This window comes from Periplaneta americana, chromosome 16, assembly GCF_040183065.1.
Source record: "Periplaneta americana isolate PAMFEO1 chromosome 16, P.americana_PAMFEO1_priV1, whole genome shotgun sequence".
Lineage (NCBI taxonomy): Eukaryota > Metazoa > Arthropoda > Insecta > Blattodea > Blattidae > Periplaneta > Periplaneta americana.
This window is the reverse complement of record NC_091132.1, coordinates 24,138,911-24,161,554: the sequence shown is the minus strand read 5'-3', so window position 1 is coordinate 24,161,554 and position 22,644 is coordinate 24,138,911. Positions and strand designations below refer to the sequence as shown.

Here is a 22,644-nt window from a genome sequence, read left to right as displayed (position 1 = left end):
ACGCCTGGCATTAGAAAACAACAACATTTACTATTTATTTCAGACTCTATTTTCACTATACATACTTTTCATTACTGTTTCTATCTCTTGTTATATTCATATGACATAAAGATATCTTTGGTATTCTCTATCCCACCTTATACTGTATTCCTTTATGTCTCACATTATAAAGTAAAGGCATTTTAATGCAAGACATAGTGAACGTCAAATTTCGTAGAAAAAGTGCACCCTCATCCCTCTCTTGATATCATTCGAATGTTCAAGACTCTTAAAACTGGGTGAATTCTTTAACATAATTTCTTTTCCTGTGCTTGTAACCATGGAAGTGTCAAAATTCGTAATAGAAATAAATCTCGAGAAGTATTACACATCACAAATGCAAGAAATTTAACTCTCTTCGCAAACTGAATGGATTTGTTTGTATTCTAAACAAGAGCGTACAGTTTCATCTAAATATGGTATAAGTCCTCATGGGGATATAGGACTGGTGCCCACCCAGCATCATGAGACACTTGTGGAGCTACAATAAGTAGCAAAATCTGGTTATGAAAGTCGGCTATAAACGCTTGGGGAGGGGGGGGGGGGTTTCATAATGCTAACCACATGGTACCGCCATTCTGGTTGGATGATCGTTCACCTCTACTTTGGCATGTACACTTGAGCCAGCAGCCAGTTGGTCGATCTTGACCCTAATCTATGGCGAATCCTCAGTCTCATCTCGCCAAATACTATCTTAATATCACCAATTCCATCAACACTAAATAATCTAGTAGTTTATACAGCATCATTAAATAACCGACTAAAAGAAAAACAATTATATTGATTTCCTTAAATAGTGTTTATTGTCTACAGTTCATCAGATAACAACAGCTTCTTCTTTGCCTTCCCATTTTGCATTAAAGTGTCAGTGGGAAGTCTTCACTCCAATGATAGGGGATTTCGTAACTAATATAGTAATCTGTAAGTTCTATTTCTGATCACTATTCTAAAGCCACTTGTCATACTGACTGATAAGTCACTTTTTAGAAATCCAGTTACAAAGACCTGTAATAATTCTACAGAATGGCTAAAACTAGTAGTCAATAACTTAACTTCCTTTGTATTGCAGATATTAGCTTTTGGAGTTGTTCTTAGTACCATCTGTATTCCACTAGTATCAGATTGTCAATATGATCGTTCTGGTCAGGCAATGAAAAGTATGATGATTAGAGAATATTACTAGATTGGCCGAAATGTACAGTCCAGATCAGCTTACTTAATACTCTAAGGGGTGAAACATAACCTTTTTTTCCCTTATTACTACACATGCTAGAGGATTATAGTCATTTTCTAGATGTCAGATTGAATTTTCTTTTACCAACTTTGTTTGGAATTTCAAGTACAGTAAAACTCCGATTATCCGTCACCCTATTAACCGATTGGTGGATTATCCAACTGTCTTTCTCGCTCGCAGAAAAAAAATATGAAGTACTGTATATTATACTAGTACGAATTTTTTCTAGAGTGTTTTTTATAAACCTATACCCTTACGCATTATGGCCTACTCTTCAAGTAGCCGTACTGTTTAACTTCTACGCAAAATGTCTTCTACAAGTGTCAAAAGAAAACATGTTGTACTACGGAAAAAAGTGCAAGTAATCGAGTGGTTTGGGAAAAGAGAAAATGTGGTTCATCTCACATCACAATACGAGAGAAGAATTACAACTGTGCACGATTTAGGGTAATGAAAAATAAAATATAAACTGTATAAAATTTGTAAATCTACAACATGAAACCTCTACTATTCCTATCTTTCCACAGTCATAAGGAGTTTCCTCGGCCATTATAAACCCATCGTTGAAAACCATACTTAAGTACAATAAATAATGTTTTAATAACCCACTTATCGGAAAATCAAACATGAATTGTAAAAAAAACAGACTTAAATTAGTGAACTTCTGATCCACTACCTTGCATATTAAAAGAAAGACCGTGGAGGAAATTTCGAAAATTTTATGTACTTAGTTTATGGTATGGATTATCCGCTTTTTTCGATTAACCGTTCACTCCACCCCCCTCATTACGACGGATAATAGAGGTTCTTCTGTAATGACAAATACAACAACGGCAGTGCCAGCTTACCTACGAGTACACACAGTAACTCAGGTCTGGATAGCTACATTCTGTCTCTTAATCACTGCAGTGGGGTTCCTAATGGCAGGAAATAATAATATGTATTAATATTTTCATTTAATTTGCAAGAAAACCATCCATTTTATTTAAGAACTGAAAGAGGATAAATCATTCCTTATCAGTTTTTCTAATGATAAGAGTAAAAACCAGAATCATATGGATAGTACTTATTGTGTGAAACAAGGGGAAAGTTATTTCTTTCTGAAAAAAGTATTCATTTGGGACTAATATTTTAGAAATGTTTGTTGTACTTTATCCAAGGAATAAGCTATTAAAATCTGCACACTTTTATTACTTTCTGTACATGTATGAATCATAAAACACAAAAATTTATTTATATTTTCTTGATAAATTAATAATAATATTGCTCACTTACAAATAGCCTGATCATTCCACCATTAGGGATAACAGTAATAATGCTTCAGACTTTATTGTCTTCCTTTTATTTACAATAACAGACGATACACAAAACACGTAAAAATAAATAAATTAAAACATCAATAAAAAATTTTCACCACACAGTGCTCTACAGTAATACTGTAATTGATCCATCACAGCAGAGACGAATTCGAGGGCATCCACGTTTTCTTGGCTCGTTAATTACTTCTTAATACCAGGTGGCAGAGAGACGTCAAACACTACAGGAGGGTTTGTTGGGAGATAATTGATGTCGCAAGTTGATGCATTTACGTAGATAATCTTTCCATCAGAAGAAATTCCATAACCTAAAAAATGAAAGTTTATCGTATTACTAATTTCATATATTCAGTAAAGTAACCACGTACATTATATGCATGACATTACGGACTGTAAAGCAATTTTTTTTATTTGTGGAAGACTTTCCTATGTCTGTCATGTATTCCAATGACACTTTAAAACAAGTTAAATTGCTAAGTTATTTACGGAAAGTTCTGGATTCAAAATTAAATGGGCAGTACACTATCTGAGGATTTTCATACATTTCTTCAATAAATGTATCTTAAAAGTCTTCATCTCTCCCTTCCCTGTGGCATCCCAACAAATCATCTCATCACAGGCATAGCTTAGACCAGACGCCTATGGCACATCCTGGGCAATGACTCTGTTGGTAAGTTGGTGGTCTATAGAACTGGCTTCATATGGGTGAATGATGAACAGTCAAGTACCCGCCATTAGTTTAAAAAAAAGTACATATTTTTTTATACTTTTTGTCAATATTTCTCCTTCATTATCTACATTTGAGTTCAATTTTCAATGTGCTCTCTTTTTTTTTTTTTAACAAGAACAAAAACCATTTTCTCCATTATTGTATGATTATCTAATTGACCAGAAACTGCACGTCATGGACACATGTAGGGCAGTTTTCAGAAGATTCTAATTTACTATACAGGACTGTCAGCAGAACAGCCTGCTGGGATGTAAGAGTCATTTTCACAAAACAGAAGCTACTGAACATCTGGCTAGGCATGTCACTGAAATTTATTGGAAGAATGCTTTGTTTCTTCCTAACTTCATGATGATCTCAACTCTGTTTTTCATCTACAATAACAATTTCTCCCATCTTTCAAATTTTAGATTTGTTCTGTTTAAAACTGAATGCACAAGTCGGTTGTAAATTGTGTGAAATGACTTGGGCAGTTTTATGGTGAACCCCTAATTTGTCATGTAGAATTTTAAATAGGTTGGGACAACTGAACATTTTAAGTGGACGAAAACATATTGAAGTAATTTATTTAAGAGATATGCACAGTATGAGGTAGAGTTCAATAGAAAAAGTTCTTTAGAAGCATCCAATTATTATATATTAACAAAAATGTGTGTATTCAGTATTTTTATATTTTCAAAGAATCAGCTAAAAATTCCTGCTTGTAACAATATTCCACTTGGGTTGGAAGGAGTAATGAAGAGCATTTCATAACCTCTCCTACTCTATCCCATCCTCACCTTTCTGTGTTGCAACCTGCTTTTAACAAACTGGGTCACACCAGTATAACTGTTCCATCAAAAATGGAGGAAATCCCATTTCAGCATGGTGATCTATCATGGCATGCAAAAGCATCCTCTAAGTGATGAAGAAGGGATATGATCAGTGGAGTTGTCCAACAAACCTCCCAGCTAGGTCATATGGATCCACTAACCAGAGGCAGGTACTGTTATTGCAAGTTATCTTGAACCTTCTGAGCAGGGACAGAGGGAAGGAAGCGCGTAACGCGGGTGGAGCCAACTGAGTTGTTTGCGCATGCTCCGCAGCATAATCTCTTGTCAAGAAACATAGTACTATTTCCTTCACTGCGTACCAGTAGTGTTACCATGGAGCAGCAACCACAGGGTAGTAATTATGGTGAAATCACACCACCGCGGAGAAAAAGTAACGCTGTTATCCACAGTGGAGAAAGAAAAATTATCGCAAATATAATAAAATTAAGCGTTGTGAGGAGGAAAAATTAAACAAATATTTGCTGGAACCTCTTGCTAAGGAATATGAGAGAGCGGCTAAATACTCTGGCAAAAGTATTAGTTCCGTGAAGAGAATTAAAAATAATACTGAATTACGACTGAATGAACCTCACACTACTCCGTGAAAGAATAGGTATGTAAAGAAATTATTGCTATAATAGTTATGTACAATAGTGTGTGTATTGAGAGCGACATAATGAATTACTTTCGCAAGTTATTATTTTCTTATAGTTCTACTAAACATATTATTTCATTCCAGAATTAGGACTTGTGTAAAGTTGAAGTGGACGACTTCAATCAACATGTTATTCGGGATACAATCGAAGAATTCTATCGTGTTCAGAAAGTAGTACCTACGATTAAGAAGCTAATACCGAATGGATGATGCCATTGGCGAAATAATTAATTTTGGAACAAGCGATGATGGCAGCAATGATAGGGATATGGATTGTGTATAATTGTAAATTAATGTAAATTCAAATAACAAGCCTGTAAAATACTCGTATTGTTATAAGAATATGTACTTATTAGCTGAAGGTGTAAGTCATGCAGGCCTATATAATGTATAGAAGTAGCTGTAGTAACTCCTCCATTGCCGGTCCCCAGCCCAGATGAGCGAGGAGTGTACACACGATTATATTTAAATACTTACTCATTACAGGTTAATTAAAGCTTGCTACGAAACTATGTTCTCCTCTCAAAACCGGAGTATCGAAGAAGATGATGTCTGTATTGAACCAAGTTCTATTACAGTAGAGAGCCGTAAGGTAAAAGAACCAACGTTTTTTGAAAAGAGTCACGTTACCCGAGGGAGGGGCATCCTTGCCGTGTCGTTACGTTGATGAGTACACGCCGTACCGAGCAGTTCCAAAGACAGACTTAGGGGATGTAAGGTTCAAGATAACTTGCAATGACAGTATGGTCCTCAAAACAGTTTGGGGGTGCATGTAGGTGACAAATGCCATAACATAAAAATATGGTGTCTACATTAAAATGGTTATACTTTCTGCTACATCACTCTCCTATATTGGAGAGCAAGAAAGTTAACGACTTTTTAGCCAAGAACTCAGCATTAGTTAATTTCCTGCTTATATCATGCTTTCCATTAAAGAGCATTATATCGAGGTTTTATTGTAATTTATAATTGTAATGAACCAATTGAAGAGTACAGGGGAAAAACATGATAAGTCACGTTTTACCATTTTATAGGAGAGCAAGTTAAATGTTTCAAGACCCATTATATTGTATTATCTTTGGGGTATCATTTTTCATATTTCTTTGGACTAATGAGGTTGTTATTCTGTACAGTTAAACTAAACAAATTTACACTACCTGGCATCTAAAACCGAAAATCAATAATTGTGAACTTATCACGTTTTTCTCCTGTGCTCTTCAATTATTACAAAAACCACTCAAAAACGTTCTATTAATTACAGATATCACAAGATAGGAAGTTGCTGTGAAAAGCACAAGATGACTCCACCCCAGCTAAGCTTTGTGAACAAGTGAGTGTACAGCTACAATACTTGAAAGACTGACCTCCCAATATTGTAAGTCTATATTTATTCATTATATGAACGCTGCAAACATAAGAAGTTAACAACTCTTTCATGGAAGCAGGTTGTACTTTTAAGTGGTTTAATGGCAGGGAACAGATGCTGTGTGTACTTGTGCGAATCAGGCAACTTCCTAGCTTGAGGTTTCTGTATTATTATAAAACAAAAACCATACATATTTCATTGACCATTAAATCAAACATAAATCATGTAACTTTCACAATTTTCAAATCCAATTATCGTCATCAAAATGGCTTAGGCATTTATGTCTGTTCCAGTCACGTAAGACATGTTTGATTTTATCCATCTTGGTTTTGGTCTTCCTAATCTTCATCGCCCTCCTGCTTTATATAATAGAGTTGGGCAACACAATTCTTTTTCAGAAGTCGATTCCAACGATTCAATCATACATTACGAATTGATTCTAACGATTCATTCACGATTCTTCCAGTCTGCGATTCCAACTATTCTTTTGAATCGTCGAGTTCATGATTCTTCCTAGTCTGCAATTCCAACGATTCGTCAACGACGACTTACAGGACATTTTCCTTTGTAAACCACGGGTAGAACAAAAACGTTCTACATCTCTCGCATAGATGGGATAAGAGGCGAGACATTGGATTGTCTCTTTCTCATTTGCTGGAACCATTCATCATGACCTCCATTTGTCTACAAAATTATTCAAGTCAGTGCTTCTTAATTATAATTTATGAACTGAACCTTATTATCAAGTATATTTTTTTGCATTACATCTCTATTTAACCATGTAAATTTCAGGTTCGTGTTCATTATTTCTCACACTTAACAAATGTATGTATGTATGTATTTATTTACACTGCAAGTGGGCAAGCACCCGTGGCAGTGGTATATACAATATTAACAATACACAATAAAATTATAACCAATACACAATAAAATTTACAATACACAATACAATTTTACAACACATATACAATTTTACACACAATACAATAATAATACACAATACAATTTAACACAATAATAATAAAACATAAAATAAAATACCTAATTTTACAATACAACCTACATAATTATCTATAGGTCCTACATAAGTTTCAATAGTCTTTCACTTTACTCTCATCTCATTCCCTGTAGTGGCACTATGACGCATTTCACTGACACTTTAGCACGCATTTCACTGACACTATAGAACACATTTCATTGACGCTATAAATTATCACTGATCGGAACTGTTCACTGCACTGTAAAACCATAACTTCACTGACTCACCTCGCTTCACTGATACAACAGTTCAAATAAGTCAAATAATTACACCCTTATGCATACTTATAAACAGAACTACATTTGAACTAAACATTTCTAGTCTAAGGCCCTCTTACACGCTAGTTTTAAATAATTTACAATTCAAACCAAGGAAGTAAACTCGTCAGCCTAGATAAATACATGTCACCTTAAAAAAAATTAAATGTTGAATGTCACCTTAATTTTAATTTTCACTTTATATACAACTTTTTAAATTATTCTTGAATCTCCTTAAGGAAGGACAGCCCTCAAAGACCGCTGCAGGTAGGTCATTCCAATGCAGTATTTTGATTTCACTCTCGCTCGGGAGCATTCGGCACAGTTCAGAAATGTCCACTGACAGGTTACATCAAACAGGTAAATAGAATCGCAGGTTGTGATACCATGCTGATTCGTTGCTATTCTTTTGAACGACGATTCCTTAAGATTCTTTTGAACGACGATTCGTTGATACCACGAATCGATTCTTACAATTCTTTATTATTAGTCGTTTGAATGAATGATTTGTTCACGAATCGACCCAACTCTATTATATAATAGTGCTTGCTTTGATATATAATATTCTAGTTGTCAATTAAAGTGATCTAACCATTCCTCTCCTTTATTTTATCATACAGGTTAAATATAATGAGTCCTTACAACAGGAAAGTATAATTTTTTCTGCCAATTTCAACCCAGGACTGATGAATATGCTACTACTAAAACCACAGTAAAATTTGCATTCTATCGAAAATATTTTGCAATAACTTAAGTCACCTTCATGAATGTGCCCAAACACATGATACTTCGGTTTCACTCGCTGTTGAACAGTTGTCAAGAGCTCAACACAGCCTGCTCGAACACCAGTGCAACAGAGATCTCCATGTCCCACAGGTGGCGTATGTGTCACTAAGATGTCAGTATCGTCTGGAATCTTGTTCCACTTCCCCAGACATTCTTCACCACGTGGAACATTAAAAGCCCATTTGCAGAATTCTGGTTGCCTAGTACAAGAACATATTTTTCTAATGAACAAAATAAATTTGTACAACAAAATACTATTGTATTGTAATACAAGTAATATCATTATTTCCAGGGAGTTATTCTTTGAGATATTTCGAACAAAAATGTTCAATACAATTTTTCTCGTTTTTGCTTCCTTTTCGAGAAAAAAATTTCTTCGGATCAAATGTCTGCACATTTAAAGGACAAAACTAAAATTCTTTCAATCATTTATTACCATAATACACTGCTCTCTTAAATTGACTGAGGATATTGGGAATTAAATCAATGGTTCTTCCAAAACACGCTATGAAATGTTTCATACAAAATAATTTTTATCTAGAAAAGGAAGCATGTCTACATGATTTTTTGCCACTGTGATGAGGTAATATGGTCAGTACATTACTCCAGCTAAGGTCCGGGGTTCGATCCCAGGTGGTGACAGGATTTTTTCTCGTTGCCAAACTTTCAGAACGGCCCCGAGGTTCACTCAGCCTCCTATAAAATTGAGTACCGGGTCTTTCCCGGGGGTAAAAGGCGGTCAGAGCGTGGTGCCGACCACACCATCTCATTCTAGTGCCGAGGTCATGGAAAGCATGGGGCTCTACCCCCATGCCCCCCAAGTGCCTTCATGGCATGTTACGGGGATACCTTTACCTTTACCTTTTACATTACTCCAGCTATCTTCTACTTCTATGAAAGATCCAGAACTAAATTTTATAAACGGCTGAATGGATCCCAGACCAATTCCATAATTTATAAACTGAAAAACCCCATCTTCTCCTGGGCATTTCCCTTGCATTGGCAGTTTAATCATTAGGTCATTTGATAGCAAGTAACACATTGTAACATATTCCCTTTTCACTCAGTGTTTTTAAAAGATATGATGAAGTGTGCATAAAACTTTTTTTTTTTTTTGCTAACACCACGCAAATTGGCATTATTTATTTTTATTTTATTTTAGTGGGTTATTTTACGACGCTGTAACAACATCTAGGTTATTTAGCATCTGAATGAGATGAAGGTGATAATGCCGGTGAAATGAGTCCAGGGTCCAGCACCGAAAGTTACCCAGCATTTGCTCGTATTGGGTTGAGCGAAAACCCCGGAAAAAACCTCAACCAGGTAACTTTCCCCAACCGGGATTCGAATCCGGGCCACCTGGTTTCGCAGCCAGACGCACTGACCGTTACTCCACAGGTGTGGACAATTGGCATTATGGTGAAGAATTCTGTTCTGAGGCTAGGGTGCCCATTAGATCGGATTCTATTCGTCCCATATGATGATAGAATGACATTATTATGGAATTAGGCAGGATGGATGAAGATGTAGGTGATAATGATGGCAAAATGAGCCCAGGGTCCGACATCAAAAGTTACCCAGCATTTGCTCTTTATGGATTGAGAGAAACTCCCAGGAAAACACATCACTCAGGCAACTTGTAACAACCAGGATATTCGATCCCGGGCCCACTAGTTTCTCAGCCAGGCACCCTGACCACTACTCCAAACCAGTGGACTAACCTAGTATTGATTATGCACGATTTGCTGGATGAGAGAGGGGGGGTCTCCAGGTGTAGCTAGCTTAGGGCAGCAAAATTTTAAGATCTCCACTCAGAGAATGTTACGGTGAGTCAAAATAAATTCCTGCCAGTCAGAGATAAGTATTGTCCATCCAAGTGGTTATGTTGCAGGATCTTCGAAGGGGGGGGGGGAAATCACGTGACAGTTAATTACTTAACAGAGCTCTTTTCTTTAAATTATCAGTTGTATCATATTACTTAGACTTCCAATAATGTACAGCAAATATTTTCAGGAAAGAGCCTAATAACCCAGCCACTAGCCTTCACAGAGGGGCCAGCAGAAATGGGTGGGGGAAACCAGGATGCCACATAACTACTTGGAGGGACAGTAGTCATTTACCTGTTGGCTGAGAACCATAGAGTGCAGTACACATAATGCGACTTTTTGCAGACAATGTTACCTTCAACTGAATGTTTCGAATTTGAAGTAAGACAGAAAGTGTCGAAAAACTTGCTTATTAAGATAAGATTATTATATTCAATTTGGTATATAATTTCTCAAATTTCTGATAAGAGTGATGATACCATACCAATGAGCAAACATGGAACAGCAGTTGTCGCATATTAGTAAATGTATGATGAGTCTTCACATACCATGGAGTGCCATATATTTTAAGCCCATGTATCATAATTTCACTGTCTTCTAGATAAATGCAGTTAGTAAGGTAGTCCTTCACATTCGGTGTTTGAACAGCTTCTGTGATTTTGTCCTTTGGAATTCCCAATGTTGGTATCTGGTCAACGAGACTGGGTCCTGTGTGAGTGGACCGATCTCCAGGACTGTGTCTCAGTGGATGAGTGAATGTACGATCAAAGCTCAGTTCATGATTTCCAGCAATTACAATTTTATGTTTGTGTGGTAATTTACCTGCAACAATAAAGATAGGTGATTACAGAAACATGCCAGGAAAATTTATGGGATGTTGAGCAGTACACTAATTCATTATTATGAAGTGTAGGTGATTGGGGACATTTTCTGACTAGGAAAAGAATTCAAATTTTCAAATGATGGCCTCTTTTTAAGTAAGTAAAATCCTACAGCCTTTGAAGGTGCGCTGTATCCCACTATTGTTCGCAGTTTCACAGGCTTCTGCAAATTGTCTTCTATTCTCGCACTCAGGGGTTTTTCATTCAGTGTAGTCCAGATGGTCTAGTTCCTCACCATATCCCATCTAGTCTTTCTCTCCACTTTTCACAGATCCCTCATCTCGATTGCTTGTAGCCTATTTTAATGTCTACTGGACAAAGGATTCCACACTATATATTAACCTTTAAGAACCGAGCATCCATTATAAGGGCCAGTTAGTACTAAAGTCATGGTGTGATATAATCACGTGTTATAAATTGTGTACCAGTACTATTTATAAAGTAGGTTGACATTCTTCAATTTTATGTAACATAAGGACTTACTTACTTACTGGCTTTTAAGGAACCCAGAGGTTCATTGCCGCTCTCACATAAGCCCACCATTGGTCCCTATCCTGAGCAAGATCAATCCAGTCTCTACCATCATATCCCACCTCCCTCAGATCCATTTTAATATTATCTTCCCACCCTGCTGCTGTTCGGTTATTGATTTTTGGGTCAATCATACCATCCTGGGAGATGGAGTCACCAGATACTTGAAGGAATAGACCTGTTCTAAAACTTGTATCCATAATCGGATGTCATGAATCACCATAGATTTGGTCTTCATAACTCTTAGTACCATGTTTATAGCACTCATTTCTTCATCCCTGGTGTTCAGAAATTGTTTTTCTCAAAACTGTTGGTATCATTTTTTTACACGAAGCTTGTTCTGGAGCATTTTTCCGTGTTATCTTTCTCCTTCTCTGTTGCCAGTCCCAGATAGTCTTTTGATCATACTACAGAGAAAGATCACCTTGTATTGACCATGGCTTAGAACCTAAGATGATAGAATTGGACTCAGTCTCTATAAAAGAGAGGTTTTCCTACAACTGGACTCAGTCTCTATTCACTCATTCATTAGTTTCTGCCCAAGGGCGTCCTTCATTGCAAATCAAGCATTCTATTCTTTATATCATCTATCAAGACATACAATATTATTCAAAATGCTACTATTACCAGTTATATCAACTGATTGTGGAATTTATTTTAACATGCATGTCTTAAACAGTTCAGTAAATTAAATTAAAATTAAGAAGTATGATATCAAAAATATATAAGGATTCATATGTTTAGGTCCTGAAAACTTAACACCATGTATCACATTCCAGAGTTAGGCCTAATCTATATAGGAGGTTCAATTTACTAAAATATGCTTATGTAAACAAGAATTTCCTAAGCTTACCAATCCACTCATTAAATTCAATAACCTCTTCCTGCCTTCCACATCTTGTAAAATCTCCAGCATGTATGAATATATCTCCTGATGGTACATCAAACCTAATGTGAGGTGTCATTGAATGTGTGTCACTCATACACACAATGCGGACCTGCAATATAACAAGGGAAGAAAGGGTTATTAAATTACATTAAACTTGCACTTAAAAAATGGCAACATATTATGTTTGAGCTAGCCAGAAGACAGTTGATCTGGCAGTACTAGTTCATCTACGTCCACGCACTCCCTGTCTCCATGGGTGCATTTCAAATTTGGCAGGATCTGGCGGCCCAAGGTACTACGAGTGGTCATCATCTTCTTCTGGAGTCTGTGTTACAAAAAATTTTGATAGAAAAGCTGAGAAACATCTGCTCTATAAAAAGATATAAAGTAAGCAGATTTTTTCAGCCTACCCAATATTTACATCTTAGCTTCGTCACTATGCTGTTATACCTCTGTTTGCATTTGCTGTCCATTTCGTAGTTTTTTTATTAAGACCAAAACAGAATAGTATGCCTAGGTGGTTGCTGTCCATTTTGCTGTTACATTCTCTGCATACTTACTTACTTACTGGCTTTTAAGGAACCCGCAGGTTCATTGCCGCCCAAACATAAGCCCGCCAATGGTCCCTATCCTGAGCAAAATTAATCCATTCTCTATCATCATATCCCACCTCCCTCAAATCCATTTTAATATTATCTTCCCATCTACGTCTCCTAAAGGTCTTTTTCCCTCCGGCCTCTCAACTAACACTCTATATGCATTTCTGGTAGCCCATACGTGCTACATGCCCTGCCCATCTCAAACGTCTGGATTTAAAGTTCCTAATTATGTCAGGTGAAGAATACAATGCATGAAGTTCTGTGTTGTAACTTTCTCCATTCTCCTGTAACTTCATCCCTCTTAGCCCCAAATAATTTCCTACGTACCTTATTCTCAAACACCCTTAATCTCTGTTCCTCTCTCAAAGTGAGAGTCCAAGTTTCACAACCATACAGAACAACCGGTAATATAACTGTTTTATAAATTCTAAAATCGTGTACATTCTCTGCATATAGTACATTATTCGGATGAGTTAAGAAGGTTTAATGAGGAGATAATTATACCTTGTAGGCCTACTAACGATTAGTGGAGTAACGGTCAGTGCGTCTGGATGCGAAACCAGGTGGCCCGGGTTCGAATCCCGGTCAGGGCAAGTTACCTGATTTAGGTTTTTTCCGGTGTTTTCCCTCAACCCAAAACGAGCAAATGCTGGGTAACTTTCGGTTCTGGACCCCGGACTCATTTCATCGGCATTATCACCTTAATTTCATTCATACGCTAAATAACCTAGATGTTGATACAGCGTCGTAAAATAACCCAATAAAATAAACAATAAAAAACTAACGATTAGGTTAGCCTACTTACAAAATAGAAACACAAAAATGTTGCACTTAATATCAAGAAGCATTAAACATGTGTTTTACCTTATCATTTGCCACATCTGATTTTGGTGGGCTAACTTGAACCTTAATAACCTTCTGAATTTTTGACAGTTCACTCCATGCTGCTGTAGGATTCTTGGTTAAATGGTGAACTTCGATTTTCATTGTTGAAACAAATAGTTAGCAACGAAAGAAATATACCAATGAATCATTCAACTAGTGGAGGGAAATTTGTATATTTTGACCAACAGTAATACGTATGAGTTATTAATAAAATATAATTTCATTTTCATTGTGATATATAACTCAATATCACCATGTCATTCACACCCGGCAAACACATGTCATGGAGGAATTCCTCAAATGCACATGCATTTATTACGACACAAAGTGATCAACTAAACAAACAGAAATGTCTCTAAATAGTACTATGGAAGTTACAAAATGGCATAAAATTTAAGTGCTGTAACAGCATCGCTTGCATTTTGTGAATCATGTACAAACTGGTCGTTTACTTGTAATCAAGAAATCTGCCAGAAAGAAAATCGAAATATTGGCTACTCTGATACACAGATCACGCACGTACAAAGAGAAATAACGGAATAATGAATAATTGTGACAGCAGCAGTGTTGCCATTATAACGACTTTGTCGCTAAATCTGACGATTTTTGAACTGTTTTTCGGCGACAATTTCTTAAAACTTTTCTATTGCTTTAATAGGGATTTAGCGACTCTTTCAGCAACTTATAGGGACAAATAAAACTCTTTTGATGAAAAGAAATCTAGCCACTTTTGAACTATTGTTGTACATGACAGTTGTAAACAGAGGACACACGATGAACAGATAACATCCCTAGCGGAATCTGAATAAGTAGATAACTGGCGCCATATTTGAATATACGTGTACTGGCATATGCACATCTACTGTAATCCGTTAATTTCTAGAATATCTATAATTGCCTCCTACTCCCTTCCTACTCCGCTTTTGCACCATCAAACCCAAATCACGCAAAGTAGGGGGGGGGGGGGAAACACACACACATACAAAACGCTGGCCTTCTATGCCCAAGGTTGCGGGTTCGATCCAGGCCAGGTCGATGGCATTTAAGTGTGCTTAAATTCGACAGGTTAATGTCAGTAGATTTACTGGCATGTAAAAGAACTCCTACAGGACAAAATTCCGGCACAACCAGCGACGCTGATATAACCTCTGCAGTTGCGAGCGTCGTAAATAAAACATAACATTCTTAAAAAAAAAACACACACACACACACACACACACACACAAACACACACAAAAAAAAACACACACACACACACGCACGCGCACGCGCACGCACACACACACACACACACACACACACACACACACACACACACACAAAAAAAAACCACGCTAGCTCTCTCTCTATCTATCACCCTAGATTATCGCATTGCCTGAAGTGGACTTAGACAACTTCACGCTGCAGGAGATCGGTCATTTTTTGTGTCTAAAGCTGTAAGTCTATTATCAGGTAGCACATCTCACTTGATGTGTCAGAGGAAGAATAATTGTTTGTATGCATCTGAAGTCTGAATAGTGTAATATGTAGCTAGTCGGCAATGTATGCAGTGGATGGGGAAAAGAACTGGCCACCCTACTCAATTATCTCCTGGCCTAGTTGCCTCATAAGTGGTGCCTTCTTGGTGTTACTTGCGAGCTTCAGAACTGTCTTCGGACAGTTGACTAAACAACAGCAATAATGGAATGATAATCTACAAGTTACAAATATAATTTTTTGTATAGTAAATATGGAGTTGCATTTTTCTCTTTCACAAAACAATATACAGGTCTTCTTGTATAGTGCTAGCAAATGCTGTTGCTAATTATTATTACTTAATAAGTCAAGTGCCGTAATAATTAATTCATTTATCTTCCAAACAATTGAAAGTAAGTATTCTGTGCACTGTTTTTAAAGATAAATAATATAATTAGTACTAGTAATAGATGTTTAGTTGACAATTCTTTGATTCTACATGAAGAGTAAGCTATTCTAAACTATATTTCATGTCATACAAAGGCGTTAATGGTGCGACCCTTGTTCGAAAATAGACACATGTATTCTTTCTTTAAGTAGGTCGACGGAAAATCATTAACTTCAAATTTCACCCATGCCATTGGTCCTGTTAATGTACTCACACTGTCTGAAATAGCATTCTTACGCTGTATAAAATATGAAAAATCCTTAGAAATATCACCTTTCTTTCTTACTTACTTACAAATGGCTTTTAAGGAACCCACAGGTTTATTGCTGCCCTCACATAAGCTCGCCACCTTTCTTTCACTGGTAAGAAAGCCTATAAGTTACAAGATGCTAATACTTTTGTAGAATAGAACAAGAACAACGAAAATGCAATTTGTAACTAGTATGAATGAAAAAATAAAATACAAATATACAAGAAGCTCTCTTGATCTTGTTATCATTTACAAGCAAATTCACTTTAAAATAATTCCATACGTTTGTGAGTTCGGTCCCAAAACTGGCCATGTTTAGCTATTAATCCAGTGACCCTTATTCGTTGTTTTCTTTCCGTTCAGATCAGAGACGTGGTAAAAAATTGGTTTTCTGACAAGCAGTTCGCCAGTTCCTATCCAAGAAATGTCTTCCATCGTTTTTGTTCTTCTCTGCCTAATCCTCTTGTCTGTGGTGTAATAATCATGATGAAGATCTGGAACACATTCTTCTATACTGTCCATCCATAAACCACACAAGAAGTAAATTAAAATCATCAGTACCAGTTGCAGAAGACACAGCCCTGCAGTATACAGTATATTGACTACACCCCAAATCTGGCTACTAGCAACAGGCATCTATAATGAACACCGATCAAAATACCCCTCATTTCTCGTGAAAAAAAAAAAAAAAAAAAAAAAAAAAAAACTGAATAGACTACAGTGGACTATGTGGACTTAATGTTGTCAGCAAACAGCTGGATACATTAAGAAGATTGATTGTTCTTCTTTGCCTGATTTGCGAACTGTGGTTCTTACTATCCTTTTGCTAATACCACAGACTGGCTCTGGACCAGAAAAATTAACATTTGCTTTCTTTCTTGTCAGAAGTAAGAGTATAAAGTGTCGTCTTCTCTCTAATGTTGTTGTTGTTATCTAATGCCGGGCTTTGGCAATGAAGCCATTAGCGTTCTTGCTCTCCAATATTTCTCTGTGGTGGATCCATCAGGTAGAACTTCACAGGTTTGTAGATGATCTTCAGTCATTTCTTCTTCTTTTTTTGCATAGAGGGCAATTTGGATTTGTGTAAATTCCTATTTTATTCAAGTGTTTGGCCAAATAATCGTGTTCTGTAAGCAGTCTGAATTTTGCTACTGCAGATTTACGTGGGATTTCTGGAATAATTTCTGCTTTTTTTATTAAAATGCTCCATTTTTTATCTTTGGCTTTGATACATAGTGCTTGGTTTTGCTTGATTTTATATTTATTTTTAATTAGTCTTTTGATGGATGTAAAAGGTAGGCTTGTATCTCTCTCTAATGTAGTCTGCTCTTATTTCACTTCTTATCACCAACATTCTACCAAATAACGAAGTCATAAGGTGATAATATAAATCATAGGCATATACAGTATATTCTAATTTTTATATAAAGTTCATTTTAAATACAATACAAGTTCATGTGTAGTTATTACAGATATTCAAAGTGGGGCAGTATATGCTTATATAAGTTATAACAACACATTGGCTGATAAAGAATGCAAAATATACTGTTAATGGTAGTGTCACTTCCTTGCTGTTCAAGAGTATGATAAAGAATACAAAACTGGAGTGAATTGGCACTTAATTCTTCACATTCTAATCATTGGTAGTATTACGAAGAAATAATTAGTGAGAACGAATATATCCTCTCACTATTTTAACATCATCAACTGGTCTGTCATTTTTATCAGTTTCAACAAGGCCTATTCTTTTGACAACGTTCATCCCTGAATGAATTCTACCTGGAAAGAGATGAAAAAATACAATTTATGAGATATATCCTAAACAATAAAATACAAATAATACACTAGTTCTGCTGTTAATAAATAAGTTAAGATAATTAAAGCAATAGACTATTAAAATACAACAATCGCAGATTAACATATACATGTAAAGTGTGAGCCAAATGGATTCAACTGGTATAGCCTGAAAGGACTGGGGTTTCAAGCCAGACAAAGATATGATAAATTCCTTTTTTTTTTTTTTTTTTTTACGTGCAATTTATATACAGTGAAACCCCAATATGACGCATCAATTTGTTAGATTATTCTGTGTAAAACGTGCTTTTTGTCTAGTTCCTGAACATCTATGGATCAGAATTTTTAAAAACTTGTAAGCAAATTTATCAATCATAAAAGTATGAAATTGAATACCAAATATGGCGTGCTTTCCATCCAGCCACTGAGTTGGCGCAAGAGTGATAAAGAACTGAGAGCCATTTGTATTCGGTCCTGAATTAGCCATGGACAATATTCCAGCACCTAGAAATAAAGGTTCACCAGTATATTATAGTAATCATAATATGAATTACAATACTAGAAAGTACACCACTAGGTATCTGTGATAAAAACAATACTTCACCTGTGTGCTTCAGTTCTTCATGAATTTCATCATCAAAATGTCTCCCATAGATAGAAGCACCTCCTTTCCCCGTTCCAGTAGGATCTCCACCTTAAATTATAAAATATATTAGGTCTATTTATATGCATAATATGTGTGCACATATAAATTAATTCACAACTCAGTGACATAATACATGAATTCATGCTTTACAAGAAATGTTCACTGTAAAGGGAAGCCAATCAGAAGTTAATTTTTGACGTTTTCTAGCACATACTTGTGGAATGCAAGTCATAAATGGCACTGCTACTTGTATTTGTTTTTCCGTGGTGATCCTAATCTGCTGCTAAATTTAATCCTTTGGTGTTTCCATTTTCTTTCTAATGGCAAATATTTGCTTTGCGTCATTCACCCAAGTGTCCCCATCTGTGCTGAAGCTTAGTTATTTTTGTAGCTGTAGGCATTGCTCTCAGTACACCATGAGAGGTGAACTACAAAGCACCTCATGATTATGATAACGACTAATGCAGCAATGGTAAAATGCCAGTGGGGGAAATAAAAGTACCCAAGCACCATCTTTGCTCAACACAAATTCCACTTGGGTCCATTACTAGTCATTCAGCTAGTGGTGCGTCTATGTTTGCACTATTTCCACGTGTGCTTTTACCTTTAATTATATGAAATATAAAAAGAATGTGACCTATTGTGATGTTGCAAGAAAATAAATTTACAGATTTTCATAAAAATAAATTTCAAACATTTCTAATATAGAAATTGTGTCTTTGGTATGTTATCTAGAAAAATATTCCAAATTTGCTATTACAAAATATAATAGAAATCTACACAGACAGCAAAATAAGTGTCAAAATAAATAACTGTATATCCGAAAGAAAATTAGTTAATAATGGAGTTCGACAAGGTTGTCCACTATCACCAACTTTATTTAATATTTATATAAATGAAATTATTTTAAAATGGAACCAAATCTACACATCAGAAATCAAAATAACCAGTGCTCTAACATTAAATACCTTACTCTATGCCGATGATCAAGTCATAATTTCCAATTCAGAGGATAATTTACAAAGAGGATTGTATACATTAAATAAAATATTAAAAGATTTTGGGATGGAAATTTCAGCACAAAAATCAAAAGTAATGGCATTTTTAGGACAAGACCCAGTGAGAAGTAAGATAATACACAATAACCAATGCCTCGAACAAGTGCAAAATTTCAATTATCTGGGTTGTAAAATATCTTATCAAAATGAAAAAGATGTGAACAAGAAAATTACCAAATTTACACAAATTCTAGGAATAATAAACAATACATTAAAAGCTAAATTAGTACAAAAATCCACAAGAATAAAAATATATAATACGCTAGGATTTCCCACCCTTCTATAAGGAAGCGAGATTTGGACATTAAAGAAAAAAGACATGAACAGAATCAAAGCAACGGAAATGAAATTTTTCAGGAGGACAGCAGGATATACTCTTTTAGACCGAAAAAGGAATGAAGAAATTTTAGAACAATTAGAAGTAGAGCCAGTAGAAGAAAAAATCAGCAGATACAAATTCAATTGGCTAGATCATGTAGGAAGAATGGAAAATTCAAGAATCCCAAAAATTATGATGCAATATAAACCTAGAGGACATCGTCGACCAGGAAGACCTTTAAGAAGACTGCTAGATGGGGCCGAAACAGGTCTACGGAGGCCTAATTCGTGAAGGATGATGATGATGATGATGATCTAGCTTCATGTGGATAAACATTTCTCTAAATTACAGAGTATCTATTATAAGTCAATTCAATAGGGAATGATATAAATGAAATAGGTATAATAATAATTTTAGTAAAATATTAACGGGCCTTCATTAAAAAAACATTAAATGACGTTTTACTAGATGTTAAAATTGTTCTTTCTCAGGATTAAGTTATGTAATGTAGGCCTAAATAGATATAGACCTAACACAATTAAAATAAATTTTGTCATTAAAAATTATGAGTAAACATTAATTTAAAGACTTTTCGGATAAAAGATGCAGTTGCTAATTTTATTTAATAATGCTTGTAACTGCAAAGCCTACGCTCAAAAAAAAAAAAAAAAAAAAAAAAAAAAAAAACAAGTACCGGTAAAAATGAAATGATAAAATGAAAATGGATTTTGATAAATTGTGGCGCACAACAATATAGACCTATGTAGCCTACATTTTAATTTACAATACAAATTGTTTGGAATTCACCTTGTATCATGAAGTCTCTAATAATTCTATGAAACTTCGTCCCATTATAATAACTTCTTCTAACAAGTTCAGCAAAGTTCCTGCATGTTGTTGGTGCATGCTTCCAGTACAGTTCAATAACAATTTCTCCCATCCTAAAAATAAAATTAATATAAATGTATGACATATATAGTATATACTGTTGTAAAACTGTAAACTTTAGGTACTGGTAGCCTACTAATTTCACATACATATTTTGAGTGTAGTCAACCAATAAAACATAGTCTACTTAAATTTTACAAGAATCTTTTCCCCTCTTTGTATCCTCTCTGTACAGATACGGAAATATAATATGGAGCTCCCTTATTGTATAAGTTTCGCTTACAACACATTGTGCATGTGCAGTAAATAAGAGCCCCCGTATATATGTTACTTCTGAACAATTGTGCGAAATTGTTGCCTAAATACAGGTGGACTCCCATTAAGACTCGCTTCTGAATTTTAATCTGTGCCCTGTTTAAGTTTAAATTTATCATGGTGTTTACCACTGAACACAAGGTGTTTTTACTTTGACGTATGTGAAGAAGAAATCTTACAAAAGTTGTCGTAAGTTTCGTTGTCAGTTCCTTGATGCAACTGTCCCAAATAAGGCCACTATTTCAAGACTATTTAGGAAATTTTGTACCACTGGTTCAGTTTTAGACAGGAGGAAAAACAAGAGATGAACTGTACTAACAGAGGAAAAGCTTGATGGTATCAAAGCAATCTTAGAAGCGAGTCTGAAAAAAACTATCTTGCATGTAGCTGCACAGGTGGGTGTGTCCATAAAGCCACAAAATTGCTACATTTAAAGCCTTATACAATTAGAAAAGCTCACAAACTGAACATTCTTGATCATAATGTTAGAATTAATTTCTGTAACTGGCTTTTAAATTCCATACACAATGGCATAATCAATCCCGAACTGTTGTTCTTTACCAATGAAGCATGGTTGCATTTAGGTGGATATGTAAATTCACATAGTAACCGCTATTGGAGTGACAACAATCCCCACGTGCATGATGTTACGGTTGGTGTGTGGTGAGTGATCACTTCTAGGGAATAATCAGGACAATCTTCCATTATGACACAGTAGATTCTCATCGTTATTTCGACATAGTATGAGCAAATGAACGAGGATGAAAAAAATTACGGATGGTTTATGCAAGACAATGCAACAGCCCATACAGCCGAGCGATCTATGCAGGAATTAAGGCGTGTGGTTTTGGTGACCTAGTGGTCGTTAATTGGCCCCCGCGTTCCCCAGATCTTAATCCATATGACTTCTATTCAAGCTGTGATCTCCAGCATTTCAAGGCAGGAATTGAATCGCGTATTTCAGCATCTTCTTCGCCGGTGTGAGCGTTGTATTGACGCTGGCGAAGGTCATTTTGAACATCTTATGTCTTAAGGTAAGGAAATAAACACCATTCAATTAATTTTACAGAAGATAAATACGGGTAGAAAGAATTCAAGCCGGGCCCCTTAGCATTTCAATTACCGTACAACACCTCTGGTGTTACTTCTTGAGAATACGGCCAGCCTGCCGGTGCCTGGGTTGCGTCTTAAGTTGAAGGCGCTGTAGCTTTGAAATACCAAAAAAACCTTTCAACATGCACATAGTATCATTAATTAATACCTATTACCACTACTTATAGTTGCTTCCCACTTGGAATAAGTATATTTGAATATCTTATTAAGATTGACAAAATAAATACAAGGTTATGTTTTCGCACTATTATACATACGTCGTTTCTAATATAGCATATGGAGGCTGCCATAATTTATCTGGTATTCCAGCTGATGTAGACATTCTTATTAATATCAATGATTACAAGAATGTTCTTGAATTTTCGTATTATATTTCATACAAACTCGTAACTTGCGCCGACAATAACCACGATCACAACTTTATTTTATTCAGTTGTAATAACAAATTTCCCTCCATTGGAGAAATATGAGACGTAATGTGAGCGCACCCAATTAAATTACCGGGGTACTGGCCTA

General features: G+C 35.7%; 2 protein-coding genes across 3 annotated transcripts; both read right to left on the bottom strand.

Moving 5' to 3' along the window:
- Positions 1 to 2,599: 2,599 nt before the first annotated feature.
- Positions 2,600 to 14,357, bottom strand: LOC138716148 (metallophosphoesterase domain-containing protein 1). Its single transcript, XM_069848971.1, has 5 exons — positions 13,822 to 14,357; positions 12,323 to 12,467; positions 10,606 to 10,879; positions 8,205 to 8,431; positions 2,600 to 2,897 (listed from the first exon to the last, which is right to left on the bottom strand). The coding sequence occupies exons 1-5, from the start codon at positions 13,942 to 13,944 to the stop codon at positions 2,773 to 2,775; spliced, it is 894 nt and encodes a 297-aa protein (XP_069705072.1). The 5' UTR covers positions 13,945 to 14,357; the 3' UTR covers positions 2,600 to 2,772.
- Positions 14,358 to 17,397: 3,040 nt separating this feature from the next.
- Cypl (peptidyl-prolyl cis-trans isomerase-like 1 Cypl) lies at positions 17,398 to 22,582 on the bottom strand. Of its 2 annotated transcripts, none has more exons than XM_069848976.1 (5): positions 22,386 to 22,582; positions 20,620 to 20,753; positions 18,394 to 18,483; positions 18,186 to 18,293; positions 17,398 to 17,770 (listed from the first exon to the last, which is right to left on the bottom strand). In XM_069848976.1, exons 1-5 carry the CDS (start codon positions 22,448 to 22,450, stop codon positions 17,754 to 17,756), a joined length of 414 nt encoding a protein of 137 aa, XP_069705077.1. In that variant the 5' UTR covers positions 22,451 to 22,582; the 3' UTR covers positions 17,398 to 17,753. The 2 variants fall into 2 exon arrangements, with proteins under 2 accessions (XP_069705077.1, XP_069705076.1); XM_069848975.1 differs by having other exon boundaries at positions 17,398 to 17,774; positions 22,386 to 22,580.
- Between the last annotated feature and the right edge of the window lie 62 nt (positions 22,583 to 22,644).